Source organism: Notolepis coatsorum (assembly GCF_963971535.1).
Source record: "Notolepis coatsorum genome assembly, chromosome: 14".
Taxonomy (NCBI): Eukaryota; Metazoa; Chordata; class Actinopteri; order Aulopiformes; family Paralepididae; genus Notolepis; species Notolepis coatsorum.
Window position 1 is genome coordinate 95,593,853 of NC_140178.1, and position 15,459 is coordinate 95,609,311.

The 15,459-nt window shown below is 42.9% G+C and overlaps 2 protein-coding genes across 2 annotated transcripts; both read left to right on the forward strand.

The window, feature by feature from the left end:
• Window positions 1–862: 862 nt before the first annotated feature.
• On the forward strand, window positions 863–1,339 carry LOC311240645 (histone H3.2-like; the record flags this gene model as incomplete). Its single annotated transcript, XM_084329217.1, has 1 exon — window positions 863–1,339. The coding sequence occupies one exon, from the start codon at window positions 863–865 to the stop codon at window positions 1,337–1,339; it is 477 nt and encodes a 158-aa protein (XP_084185343.1).
• A 5,183-nt stretch (window positions 1,340–6,522) lies between these two features.
• LOC311240647 (histone H2A-like) lies at window positions 6,523–6,906 on the forward strand (the record flags this gene model as incomplete). Its single annotated transcript, XM_084329219.1, has 1 exon — window positions 6,523–6,906. One exon carries the CDS (start codon window positions 6,523–6,525, stop codon window positions 6,904–6,906), a length of 384 nt encoding a protein of 127 aa, XP_084185345.1.
• Between the last annotated feature and the right edge of the window lie 8,553 nt (window positions 6,907–15,459).

Genomic DNA, 15,459 nt, shown 5'->3' on the forward strand with positions numbered 1-15,459 from the left:
ACAACACCCAACACATTTACATGGACCTCGTCTAAACACTTTATTAATCCTGCAAATATAAAGTGAAATATCCCTTTTTAAAAGCACAATCTACGTTTTAAAGAAGCAAAACTGATTATACTTTTCCTTGTGCTTAAAAGGTAGACTGTAATATGCGTTCAGTGCAATTCCGTTGCCCACAGTTTGGACCCAAATGTGTACCTGTCAACTATTGCATTAGCAAACAGGAAATACACTTGGGTCCTTTTATAATGTTATTGTTGTCACTTTGAAACTCTATAATTAATTGTTTTTCTGTAGTGAATTATGAAACCACAGGTTCCTAAACTGACACAATGAGGCATCATTCCTTATTTGCAGTTTCAAGTTTGGTTTTGTTTGTCACATAATACATGTACATTACAGTGAAATGCTTGGTTCTGTATGAGCCTTCTGAGATTGCATGTCATACAGTAAGAAAAGTAGAAATAATAAAGACCAAACACTATACAAAATAATATACAATATACAAACTAAAGTACAAAATGCTAGAAATGTGTTAAATCCACTAGTTTACTGTATGAATTCAATATTTCAGCAATCAACAAAATAAACAAAATACTGAAATAACCAATCACCCTACACCTAGAATGTACATTTTAGTTTTTCCAAAAGACCAGTCCTCCAATAACCTTGTTCCCAGTTGTATCTCCGTGAAGTCCTCCAATAATCGTGTGAGATGTAGGCGGAGTAACAAACTCACAGAGAGGAGACCAATCAGCAACGACTGCGCCTACGCGTTAGTAATATAAGGCCAGAGTTTCGACACAGTCAGTAGCGTATTATTCTTGTTGAAGAGAAGACTGAAACATAGTTTCTCATAATGGCCAGAACTAAGCAGACGGCTCGTAAGTCCACCGGTGGCAAAGCCCCAAGGAAGCAGCTCGCCACCAAGGCTGCCCGTAAGAGCGCACCGGCTACCGGCGGCGTGAAGAAGCCACATCGTTACAGGCCCGGTACCGTGGCGCTGAGAGAGATCCGTCGTTACCAGAAGTCCACCGAGTTGCTGATCCGCAAGCTGCCTTTCCAGCGCCTGGTCAGAGAAATCGCCCAGGACTTCAAGACCGACCTGCGCTTCCAGAGCTCTGCTGTCATGGCTCTTCAGGAGGCTAGTGAGGCTTATCTGGTCAGCCTGTTTGAGGACACCAACCTGTGCGCCATCCACGCCAAGAGGGTGACCATCATGCCCAAAGACATCCAGCTGGCCCGCCGCATCCGTGGAGAGCACGCTTATATCGACATGTTGACTAGTTGTTCCCCTAAAGGCTCTTTTAAGAGCCACCTCAATAATCATGAATGATCCCAGTTTCCTTATTTTAACTATGTTCTGATTTTACATCGCAGCATCCTCAAGTGAAATTGTTAATGAATGAAAACTTTATTTAACAGATTGCAGAATGGGTACAATACAGTACGGCTCAATACATACAATTGTTAAGGGGATGCAGACAGTATATCCTGACAGTATATACATATGATGGGGAGGAGATGTTTGCAAGTGTAGTTGTACAATGAAAGAGTCGAGTCATGCTGGTTCTCAATGCAGTGTATTGGAAAGCACAAGTAAACAAACCACCACTTCCCCAGGAAGTGAGACACGTAATATACCATACAGGCACCGGCCCAGCACGCCCACCAGGCGGAGCTGTAGCCCAGCCTGTAACATCTCCCTTCCTTTAGTAAGTAACAACATCAATCCGTGCAGACCTAAGTAGTATCAAAACACCTCATCAATAACAACCACAATTAAACACAGAATCACAATTTTCCCACATTCCCCATTCCCCTTTTTTTTCTTTTTACAGTCCATGCGCATGTGCACTGTCCTTGTGTGCTGGGGTGCGAGCGTGACTATGTGTATGTGTGTGTGTGTGTGCGTGTGTGCGTGTGAGACAGTCTCAGTTTGTGTGCGACCTAGAGGTTAAGTCTGTCCGGAGGCCGTATCGGCCTCCCGCTCCGGGAGAAGGCCCGGGCCTGTAACTCACGGCCTGGTGTGTTACCAGTCTGCGGGGAAGACGGCGTCGACCTCGGGGCTGATGACTTTGGAGACTCCTCAGGACCGCTGACGACCTCTTCGGTGCTTCCCCCACTCGCAGGCTGCTCTGGGGCCAATTCTGGATGAACTGACGGCTGGGGAGGGGCCGCTTCTGCTGGTCGGAGATCAACCCTGTTGCGGCGATACGCAGTCCCCTCCACGTCGACCAGATAGGACCGGAGTCCCAACTGCTGCAGGCACACGCCTCTCCTCCATCGGCCCATCCTGTCACCCGGGAGTGGCTTCATCCGTATGGGCCGGCCGACGTTCAGCTCCGGCAGATCCTTAGCCGATCGGTCATACATCAGCTGTGATGACCTGAGGTACCAGTAGCTGGTCGGCCACAGGGAGAAGGGTTCTCAGTCTCCGCAACATAAGCCGCTGTGCAGGGCTGCACTGCATACCCTCAGTGGGTGTGTTTCTCCAATGTAAAATGGCCTTCCAGGGGTCCTCTCTGGCCCGGTCTGCCTTTCTGCACAGGCTCTTCACAATTTTTACCGCCGACTCCGCTTTGCCGTTAGCCTTCGGGTGCCTCGGTGAGGACATAACGTGCTCAAAGCCCCACTCCCTCGCAAACGCCCGGAACTCCCCACAGGCAAACTGGCCCCCACCATCAGAAATGGCCCTGTCTGGGAACCCGTGGCGAGCAAACTGTGCCTTGCATCGTCGGATCGTGGTGTCCGCTGACAGGTCAGGGAGCAAGTCGACCTCCCAGAAGTCCGAATAGTGGTCCACCACGAGAAGAAAGTTCTGTGCTGCATAGCTGTACAGGTCCATGCTTACCAGCTGCCAGGGCCGTGTGGGGAGCGGGTGTGACATCATAGTCTCTTTCTGTTGTTCGTGTGCATACTCATTGCACACGGAGCACTGCTGTACGTAATCTTTGACTTCCCCTTGCATACCGGGCCAGTACAGTGTATCACGAGCCTGTCTGTAGCACGCCTCGGCCCCCACATGGTTGTAGTGGATCCGTCTCAGCATTTCCGGATGCATAGCTTTCGGAATTATGATGCGCTGACTCCTGTAGAGCATGCCATCCTGTGCACTTATCTCGTCTCTGATGGCCCAATAGTCCCGGACGGCTAAAGGGGTCTCCTCTTTGTGGTCTGGCCATCCCTTCAGCACAACCGACTTGAGTGTTTGCAGACACACATCCTCCTCAGTGTGTGTTCGAATCTGTGCCAGACGTTGGCTGCTGACGCTCAGATAGTCCGCCTGCCGAATGGCGGCCGTATCCCACTGCTCCTGCCGCATGCTGCAGACCATTTCCCGTATGTACAGTGTATCTGTTCTCTGTGGTGGGGTGGTGGCTCTGCTGAGTGTGTCACTTATGTACATTTCAGGGCCTGGCTTGTATACCACCGCCAGGCAGTAGTTCTGCAGTGTGAGGAGCATGCTCTGAAGGCGCTTTGGCGCACTGAGGAGAGGTTTAGTGAAGATGGACACCAACGGGCGGTGGTCGGTCTCTGCAGTCACATCACCCCTCCCATATAGGTAGTACTGGAGCAATGTGGCAAATTCACACCTAAAAAAAACTCCAAATAATACAGAATCTAGCTATAAAAAAGCTATATATAGCTATAAAAAAGACAGCTAATAGACAATAATGTTCACCAGTCAGCTGGGCTGAGAACACTCAAATAAAGAATGGTTGTCCTGGGAAGGAGATTTGCATTAAAAATCAGTTGATAATCCTCACTGATGCAACACACCAATCTCTGTTTAACAAATGTGGAAACGATTGATTGAATACTTTAGATTTAGATACAGATTGCAGAATGGGTACAATACAGTATGGCTCAATACACACAATTGTTAAGGGGATGCAGACCAGAGAAAGACTTTCTTCTTGTTTACATCAGGGTCCCCCATTTTCAATTCATCATAACATTTATGACATACAAGAACGAAACAAGAACTTCATGATTTATTTATTCAACCCTCCCAATCTCCCTTTTTACTTTCTATAATTAATTTTTAAATGACTAATCAATAAAGTTGTTTAAAGTCGTGATGAAGAGGAATCATTGTAAAATTGTGCTCTGAATAATGTATTTCCCTTGCCTGGCTCCACTTCAGAGTATTATACTAACACGGAAACCTCCACAGCCTCTACACAACCAACTGGAACTACATTGATGCTCCAAAAACAATAAATATCTGTAAAATAGCAACTGAATGAATGTTAAATACTTGGAAAGAAATGTACAAGGACGGCATGATTGATCTTTTCTCCCGAGTGATGTGTCAACGTTTGAGTCTGTTAATGACATTATGAATGAAGCCCCTCAAACTAGTTCAGCATGAAACCAGATGGAAATCTGTGGTCGCTGAGCTGATTCCTCTCACTACCTGCCCTCAATGAGAGAAGGGGCAGAAAAAGGCTATTGCCCCTTAACTTGAGTTATATGTATGATTGGAACATGTATAATTATGGGTGTATGGTCATGGGTTACTTTTTAGCTGTTGTTGATTGTTGCAACATTGAGTTGAAAACCAGTTTGTCATCTTGAATTTTAACTACCAATAAAGAATGTCCTATTGTCTCAGTGTATAAACCTGTGCAGTTACATTGTTGCTCCTAAAGTAAAATATGGGCAAAATAGCAAAGTTGATATGACATAAATTAAGCACCTCGTACAGATGGAAATGTATTGACTCCCGAGCTAATTCCTCCCAGTATATATACCAGTGAGAGAAAATCCTTGTTAATTACAGCACCATGAAATATACATGAAAATATAGCAATACGTCGCCTTATGGACTGCTACCTTATTTCATTGAGCTGTAATTAACACACAAGACACAGATGACCATATTCAAACTACTTTACTCAATCGAATCGAACAAGAATAATACGCTGCTGTGTCGAAACTCTGGCCTTATATTACTAACGGGAGGCGCAGTGGTCCGTGTACGTTTTGATAGTTCGTTTTTCGTTTCAAAACGAAAAACGAAAAAACGAAATACGAGGTGTTTCCTATTTCCGTTTGAAACCAAACTCGAAAAAACGGGGGCAAACTGAAATACGGACCTGTTTTTCGTATTTTGGTATCAGAATCAAATGAAAAAAACGAGTCAATAATGGGCCGTGTACGTTTTGATAGTTCGTTTTTCGTTTTTGATGTGAAGAATGGAGAACGGAACCACGTGACAAGTACATTTTTCAATGTAAAAGCCATGCACAATCTAACGTGAACGAATATGTATAACGTTATGAATAAATACATGCATACAGATCTATACCAGGGTAACGTTATGATACATATACATTTTTTGTTTTGTGCATTTCATTTAGACATTATATTTATTGTCCGTGTGATTGAAAACTTTATTAACAGATTGCAGAATGGGTACAATACAGTACAGCTCAGGGGATGCAGACCACAATAAGCCGTGACATGGTCGACAAATCATATTGATTTGCAGTAGGCAGGCTTTTTATTTGATCAACAGAAAAATAATCGTAATATAATCTAGGTATTTTGGCGCATTAGTAGCCTCCGGTATTTCATCAGTGCAATACATATGCCTAATTTCTATGCGCAATTTGTACACGTCCATCGTGGAGGATTGCTCAGACGTCTTGGTAAGCGTCATTATCGACAGTATAGAATGAATGAATGAAAACGTTATGGGATGCAGACCAGAGAAAGACGTTTGTCTTGTTTACATCAGGGTCCCCCATTTTCAATTCATAGTGATAGCCTAACGTTGCAGTGTATCAATAACAGTTTGTTACTATTATTACTACTACTACCAATACTACTACTACTACTACTACTACTACTACTACTACTACTACTACTACCACTACTATTACTACTACTAATACCACTAATATTACTACTACTACTACTGCTACCTTTACTACTACTATTACTTCTACTACTACTATTACTGCTACTACAACTATACTGTATTTATTCATAACGTTATACATATTCGTTCACGTTAGATTGTGCATGGCTTTTACATTGAAAAATGTACTTGTCACGTGGTTCCGTTCTCCATTCTTCACATCAAAAACGAAAAACGAACTATCAAAACGTACACGGCCCATTATTGACTCGTTTTTTTCATTTGATTCTGATACCAAAATACGAAAAACAGGTCCGTATTTCAGTTTGCCCCCGTTTTTTCGAGTTTGGTTTCAAACGGAAATAGGAAACACCTCGTATTTCCGTTTTTTCGTTTTTCCTTTTGAAACGAAAAACGAACTATCAAAACGTACACGGACCCGCAGTCGTTTCTGATTGGTCTCCACTCTGGGAGCTCGTTATTCCGCCTATATCTCACACGAGGATTGGAGGACTCGTCTTTTGGAAAAACCGCCAACAAAACGTCTTTCCTGATTGGGTGAAAAAACACAAGCCCGAAGATAAAAGGCGACTCTCCAACTCGCTTCATTCATTTTCTAACTCGTTTAGTTAAAGAGAATAATAAACATGTCTGGAAGAGGAAAGACCGGAGGAAAGGTCAAGGCTAAGTCCAAGACTCGCTCCTCTCGTGCCGGGCTTCAGTTCCCCGTGGGTCGTGTCCACAGACTGCTGCGTAAAGGCAACTATGCTCATCGTGTTGGAGCCGGTGCCCCGGTTTATCTGGCGGCTGTGCTGGAATATCTGACCGCTGAGATCCTGGAGTTGGCTGGAAACGCTGCCCGTGACAACAAGAAGAGTCGTATCATCCCCCGTCACCTGCAGCTGGCCGTGCGTAACGACGAGGAGCTCAACAGACTGCTGGGAGGAGTGACCATCGCTCAGGGTGGTGTGCTGCCCAACATCCAGGCTGTCCTTCTGCCCAAGAAGACCGAGAAGGCTGCCAAGAAGTAAATTATTTAGCCTCTTCGACAAACTCTACAAAGGCTCTTTTCAGAGCCACCCACCTCTTCTTGAAAATGCAATATTTCCGTTTGTCAAAATACAATTTGGTTGTGTAACTTACGTTGTGTCTCGCTACCTCGGACATGAATGTAAGACGATAAACACGTAATGCATAACATTTGACCGTGTCCACTAATGGGTACACGTACAGTGCTGTTTAGAAGTCATGTTTAATGTGTTGTCTGTCTGCAGTGTTTTTGTCCCTGTTTTGAAGGCTTAACGATATAATGTAAAATTATAAATGGCATGTCATAGCGGTCAAGTGATGATTAATTTGAACTGAGAAAAACATAAATAGTAAGGGTTATATATACAGATTACAGCATGCACGAACATAAATTGACATAATGACAGCAATTTGTATTTCCACAATTGTTGGGGCTCAACTAGTAAACTATCTGAAGCGGTGCGACTCGTTGAGACCATTTTCTTTACCTGACAATGTTGCTGGTCTGGATCACTAATCACAAAATGGGTAGAACTACAAATCGTGTTTTGTAGCCGTGACTGTTTCATATAAATAGTGGGGGTCCATAAAAGAGCCTTTTGTGAGACAATGTACCACTTGACTGTATAATATAATGGTTGCTTGTGTAGATATTTAATGTGAGGTAGTGGGGAACATAATTATGTGCCAACATATGATCCAAACCGGTCTGAATAAATAAAGTTACATGAATCTGCTGTGTCCACTAATGGACCAAGCACGCAGTGTCCGAGGGAACCAAGGCTGTTACCAAGTACACCAGTCTTAAGTAAACTTCCCTGTCCATCTAACCCGTATGCGTGAATATTAAAGGCAACCAACTTGTGTTCAGCTTTTCGTTCAGCGTTTCTCTGATTGGCCACACGGCCAATCAATCAATCCACTAGCACACGCCCTCGCGCAAAGAGAGACGCGGCAGAACGCTGGTCGAACCAGCGGTGTTCTGTTGTGTGACTGTACTACAGCCGGTGTTCTGTTGTGTGACTGTACTAAACTCTTCCACCATATGACCGACATTTGACATACAGTACACCTCCTATCTATGTTGGGATTATGTTTGGTCATGACAAAACAATAAAAATCGCTACTGTTAGTAATGCTGCCACCACCCACTTCAATGACAGAGCTCTCATATTTGCGAATGCATAAACGATATCTTAAATTATGGCGATGTGTCTAATATGGCTGTCGCGAAGTCATTGATAAGCGACAGCCACATAATTTAAGATATAGTTTATGCATTCGCAAAATATGAGAGCGCGCCGCTGTCATTGAAGGGCTTCCTACAACAGAGCACCGCCGCTGCTGCTGCTGAAGCTGTATCAAGCCGGCAGCGGCGCACGGACGCCGGGGAAAAACCACCGCGTCGCCCCGCTGGCGTTTCAGGCTCAGCAGCCTCCACGGGCGAAATAACATATAACGTTACAGTTCCACACTGATGTACAGTGAGTGTCTAATATGGCTGTCGCGAAGTCATGCCTCTCCCTCTGAAAGCCCATCCACGCTGTCGCTGTGTATCATAGACTACCAGATTCACTCGTGTATAAACAAAGCCCATACAGTTATGAAATGCGCTGAACTAGAAAGCATAACGTTATTATGTTTCGCGTTCCATTGATTAACGCCATTACCTGCTGTGCTGTAGGAAGCAGAGGTACAGTAAGTTACAGTAGGTGTAGGTTACATGTTTAATCAAAGCCCATAACATTTTTTAGATGAATGATTGTGGATATAATATAGAAAACACATCATTATGATATTTGAAATATTATGAAAAATTGTATGGGCTTTGATTAAACATGTAACCTACACCTACTGTAACTTACTGTACCTCTGCTTCCTACAGCACAGCAGGTAATGGCGTTAATCAATGGAACGCGAAACATAATAACGTTACGCTTTCTAGTTCAGCGCATTTCATAACTGTATGGGCTTTGTTTATACACGAGTGAATCTGGTAGTCTATGATACACAGCGACAGCGTGGATGGGCTTTCAGAGGGAGAGGCATGACTTCGCGACAGCCATATTAGACACTCACTGTACATCAGTGTGGAACTGTAACGTTATATGTTATTTCGCCCGTGGAGGCTGCTGAGCCTGAAACGCCAGCGGGGCGACGCGGTGGTTTTTCCCCGGCGTCTGTGCGCCGCTGCCGGCTTGATACAGCTTCAGCAGCAGCAGCGGCGGTGCTCTGTTGTAGGAAGCCCTTCAATGACAGCGGCGCGCTCTCATATTTTGCGAATGCATAAACTATATCTTAAATTATGGCTATGTGTCTAATATGGCTGTCGCTTATCAATGACTTCGCGACAGCCATATTAGACACATCGCCATAATTTAAGATATAGTTTATGCATTCGCAAATATGAGAGCTCTGTCATTGAAGTGGGTGGTGGCAGCATTACTGACAGTAGCGATTTTTATTGTTTTGTCATGACCAAACATAATCCCAACATAGATAGGAGGTGTACTGTATGTCCACTGCTACCGCAGCTGAACACAATTAAGTTGGTTGGAACAGCAGCCCAACAAGTACACAAGTTGGTTGCCGCGCTGCCGCTCGCTTGCTCCTTGGATTTAATTTGGGACGTGCGCTTGCCTGCGCGTGGGGGCGGGGGGGGCGCGGCCAATCAGAGAAAAGCCGAACACAAGTTGGTTGCCTTTAATATTCACGCAACCCGCGTTCACCCAAAGGCCCTTTTCAGAGCTACCCACTTTGTTTTGAGAGTTCAGGTGATGAATGAATAAACATATCCCTATGTATTGTTGTTCTGTTTTTCCTGGACCATGTCTAGGATGCTGCCTGTCATAATGGGTTTCACCACCAGATGGAGTAAGTGCTCTACTAGGTGGAACAAGAGCCTCCAATAGATTTTCAGATTGGAGAAATTTGAATTTAGGATTTAACTGATTTTGGAAGGGAAATTGAGTTTGTTAGGTTAAAGGTCACGGTTGGGTTGAGGCTTAGGGTTAAAGCAGGGTTGAGGGCATCGGCGTATTTAGACCACTATCAGTAGGGCACGTGCCCTACTGATGATCATCTGTGCCCCACTTTTTTTTTTTTTTTTTTTTGACAAATGTTTTTTATTTTCCCTTTTTAACATGATCAAATGATCATTTAACATGATCAAATAATTATTATAATATTTTTTACTTCGCTTTGAAATATTATAGTGAAATATTTTGCACTGCATTTATCTGGTTGAAATCCTCCAACAGGCTCTTTTTTGTAAGTTGACTGGTTTGCACACCAATAATACAGTGCAATAATAGAATAGTAGAATAGATAGTAAAATTATGCAATAGAATGGCCAGAGTAAAATAGTGCTACAGTACAATCAACAGCGGGGTGTATTAGAAGGCTATGGTGAAGAGGTACGTTTTTAACTTATTTCTGAAAATATTAAGAGATCTAGCTTCCCTAATGTCCATAGGTAGTGTGTTCCATAACTTTGGTGCATAGTTAGCAAAGGCTGCATCCCTGATTTTCTTTAGACTGTGGCTTGGAACCTTCAATAGACCAGTAGTAGATGATCGCAATGTTTATACTTTGTATATAAGGAGGAGGACCTTGAAATCAATTCTAAATGTTACCAGAAGCCAGTGTAGGTTACTTACTTGTAACTTCGGGTTTGATCCAAGGAGTAATTGCTCTGTAACATTTCTCTTTTTGTTATAGGACCGACTAGTAGGATTTCAGTTTTGCCCTCATTTAATTTTAGGAAGTTGTTCGTCATCCATTTGTTTATTGCTAAGAGACAGGCGGAAATGGAGTTTATAGCTGTGTGATCATTTGGTTCAGCGGAGATGTACAATTGTGTGTCATCTGCGTAACTATGGAAACATACATTGTGCTTTCTAATGATGTCTCCTCAATGTTCAATGTTCAATGCAATGTTCAATGCAAGTAAAGCACTTTAAACTTTAAGTATGACTAAATGCTTTCTTGACTATATATAGTAACTGTTCCAAAATGCATAGATTTCTATGTATTTTAGGGGTTTGGGTGGCTAGCTCTTTTTAATATAAATGTCAGATTGTTTTATTTATTTCATAGATTTCTATGCATTTCAGGAGTTTGGGGGGCTGGCTCCCCAAAATAATTAAATAACATAACCCTAACCTAACCCTAAAACCGAAATAAAGTTAAAAAAAAATAGTTACAAAATCCACCCATTTTCGCCCACAAACCGGCCAAAACCGGCCTAACTTTTTTTCATACTTTTGTGTGCCCTTCTGTGCCCTACTGAACTGCTGGGTCTAGATATGCCCCTGGTATGAGATAGGCAAACTGCCCGGCGGGTAAAGTGTTAACTGACTAACGGCTCTACAAATACATTTAAAAATATATATATAATTCTGTACTCTTAATTGTTCATAATTATAATTACCTCATGCTTTTCCGCATGGTATGCAATTTAAAAGGTCTGGAGTCTCCATACATTTCAGTGTTCCTTCTAAACATTTCATTATCGTAAAAACGGACTCTATGTGTTCGGGGAGGTGTTCAGGGGAAAAACTGTAATTAAAAGGATTTGGGCCCGTGGGAACTGCCCGAGTTCTCAAAACTCATCAATTCGGTTCCTCCCCCTCTTCCCTTTTTTGGTTTCATCTTGGCTTCCTCTGGCGTGTGAGGAATTCGAACAGGTGAAACCTCAGTTCCGTCGTTAACATGCAGGGCAGAGGTGGCTTGTTGACCCAGTGAACAGAGTGCCTTTATTCCCCCGTCAACCTCTTCTGTGGCGGGATCCCACACTGCTGCCTCTCCCTGTGTGTGTGTGCACCTCTTAGGCAGCGCTCCAAGACCCCAGCCAGGCGGCCTGTAGCCTTTCTCCAACGCGTTCGTGTTTCCGCGTCTCTGATTGGCCAGGTCATGTGACATGTACGCCCAATCGTGGGACCGCAAGTTTTTGGATGGTTAAGCTTCGGCGCTCTTTCGAAGTTGGTTATGGTTAGAGTTTGTCTTAGAGCATGGCGATAGAATGCCTGCCCTGTTTCCAAACTCTAACCTTAACCAACTTTGAAATAGTTGCCTAAGCTTAACCAGTGATAAACTAGGCGATAGGTAGTTTGCAGGCTGTTCGACCCGGAAATAGGCGCAGAACTTGCCGTCCCACGATTGCCGCACATGTCACATGACCTGGCCAATCAGAGCACAAAAACGGGAACCCGGAAACACGGACGCGTTGGAGAAAGGCTACACGCAGCCAGGCGGCCTTGGGCGCAGTGCTGATGATGATGTCTGCTGTAGTCTGCGGGAGGATGTGACCCTCTCTGCGCCGCCCCCCTTTCCTCAAATAGATCCGCCATCACCTCTATTTTCTATCTTTCAAAATGTTCAGTTGCTATTGCATGCACCTATCTGTGTTTCATTACGCATATGAGTGCTTACCAACTGTTTTGCCTGTTTTATTGCAACACTACTATCACCGACATCTAAGAAGGGAGATCCCCCCTTGAACGGCCCTTCTAACTAAGGTGTCTCTCCTCCACATTGCCTGTGCTGCATTTTTTTCCATTGCTAGGTTTTAGTGAGTTTTTCCTTCACGTGGGGTATGTCTGGGAGTGTTGCATTTATTTTATTTATTTAATTTTTTTTGGACTTTATGGTGTTTTTGTGTTCTTGATTTATTGTGATGTTTCTTGACTTGTTTAAAGAAGACGTGTCCATGTCTGCTGTAGTGATGATGGTGTCTGCTGTAGTGATGATGATGGTGTCTGCTGTAGTGATGATGATGGTGTCTGCTGTAGTGCTGATGATTTCTGCTGTAGTTGGCCTCGCTCACCCTAGTCTGTAGGTTGTACTGGCCTTTCATGCTCCAAAAACCGCTACAACAAGTCAATATATAACTGAAAATGGTTTTGTTGGCAAATATTTTTCTACAGTATAATACAGTACAGAATGCGAGGGTACCGTAGCCTAAGGGCCGGGCGGTTAATCGAGATTAAACGGTTATAGTTGCCACGTGCCGTGTTGCTCTCATTCTTGTTTTGTAAATGCAGCGCACCCTTCCTTCACATTGGTTTCTCCAGTTATTTTGAAACTTCTTTGGTAACTTGTAGAAAATGACAGAAAGGCAGCCTTTAGTCGAGAAGAAAATGCATATTTTTTCACTTTAAATTTATTTCTTGTTTTTCAGTTCAATTATATTTAAAGTTCAGTTTGCATATGATGTTTTATCAAATAACCCTGGTTCTGTTTTTTGCCATAACTGAGCAGCCCTACCGTGGCCTTCTTATTTCTGTGTGAATTATTTAGTAGACATCAAGGAGGTTTAATTTAAACTCTGCAACATAGTTTAAATATAGAGGGGTTATATGCAGGTATACAGGTCTGAAGACACAGCATAGCTTTACTAGTAGCCTGCATTACATTTTCAGACACCACAGCCATTGACTGTCGGAGATCATGGATTTCTATTAAGTTCAATGAAAACATTTCTATACAATACCCACATGACCCATGACCACTTTCTAATAACTAAACTGACTTTCTCTTTTCTCCCTTTATTTTATCTGCCTCTTGCAAAAGAGTCTTTCAAACTGGTCTGGGCTCTCTGCCTTTGCTTTCCGTGCGTTTGGCTCATAATGATGACGTACAGTTTTCTGGTCGGTGTCAGATTTCTTACCGTGTATCCAAACCAACGACCGAGTGACAGAAGTACACTGGTCTGGTGCCCTTTTTAGTTACTGCTTCCTCATCCTAGTGGCTTGAGTCCGGTTCTGTGTCGGATCGTTGCAGGGAGTTTTCTTATGCGTCACAGACGCTTTTCCGCTAGACAAGATTGGTGCTGGTCCTCGTGTCCTGGAAGATTTCAATGTCCCAGACAAATGGGATAAATATTAATATCTGTGTTTACATTTAGTCATTTGGCCATTTAGCTGAATGCTTTTATCCAAAGCAACTTACAAGTTCTGTACAACAGGTCAGCAGGGACTAGGGTACAACTCTGAAAGCTAAGGGTAAGTAACATTGTTCGTCAAACGGTGTCAAGCCTGAGTGCTACAGGTGGGGGAAAATATCGATACGTAGTAGTATCGCGATACTTTGCGTGGTGATACTGTATCGATACAAGGACGCCAAGTAGCGATATTTTATTTATTTATTTAATATATATATATTATTTTAGTGTTTTTTTTTTGTATAAGGAAGTTGCATTGTTCATTTCAATACCTGTAATAGTACAGTAGTCCACACCCGCACACGTGTGCATTCAGTTAAGTTGGAATATGACTGTAATACAAAGTTTGTCAGGTACATGCAACACAGATTACAGTGTTGACATCTGTCTGCTTGAGAAAATCCCATTTGCTGCAATCAAAATGATTGAAATGAGATGAACAGACTGAAAACTTTATTTTATTAGATAAAACATGTTGACAACGTTTTACTTTGCAGTTGAAAAAAGGTAATAAATCACAATATATCACAATATTTATATTGCAATACTCAGCATATTGCAATATATTTTGAATCGCAATACTATTGTATCGTGACTTACTGTATGTATCGTGATAATATCGTATCGTGAGGCCTCTGGTGATTCCCAACCCTAGTGCATAGTAGGTAGTAGTAATATAGGCAAGGTCGATTCCTTAGTAGCAGAGTGCATAATGGTAAAAGACAGTATGAAAGTTAGTATTTATTTTATTTATTTATTATTCAGATATTGATTGAAGAAGTGTTGTTTTTAGCAGACAATTGGGCGGGTTTCAGCTGTCCAGACTGGTGTGTTCCACCATTGTGGAGCGAGGACAGAATAGCCTGCTTCTCTTTGATGACCTTGGATAGGAGTTGGTCTGAGGCGGCCAGAAGATGTAGAGTGAACTTCTAAGGGGTCTTGAGGGTGTGTAGTTAGAGACCATCGACCCGAGGTATAACGTTATTGAGCTCATTCAAATAACGTTACAGGCTAGATGCTTATGCTTATTGTCAATCAAAACATTCAGTTACCATTTGTAATAATTAATATTGCAACACCTCCACTCAGTCTGTGGAGATGGCTCTCTCTAGTCTCCACTCATGGAATGGCAGAAATATGTTGATGGGGGGGGGTCTGCGTTTTCAGCAGGTCCATCTGTATCAACAGGCTATGAACGCTACGCAGAGTGGGCAACATGTTGTTGGCACAGAGGTAAAATTACTGAAAGGTAAAAAGTCGTATTTTTAGAGCCACATTGCTGCAAACACTAAATGACCGGATGGAAGATGCCGTTGATGTCTGGTGACCCGAGCTGAAATCGATATTAGAAGACCTCGTTGAAGCCAAAGAACCTCCGGAACTAAGACACACTTTAGAGGTCCGTAGCGGTAGAACGTTAACAATAGATGAACATCTCTATCGATAGCCGATCCATAACGATATGGCGATTGAGGCAACTGAGGTTTCTCACATTTACAGTCATGTCGACTGTACATGCAAAAAAAAGCCATATAAAATCATAACAATAGGACAACAAGGCGAGACAAAAGTAAGGATAACAAATCAATTAAAACACGTACAACTTGATTGA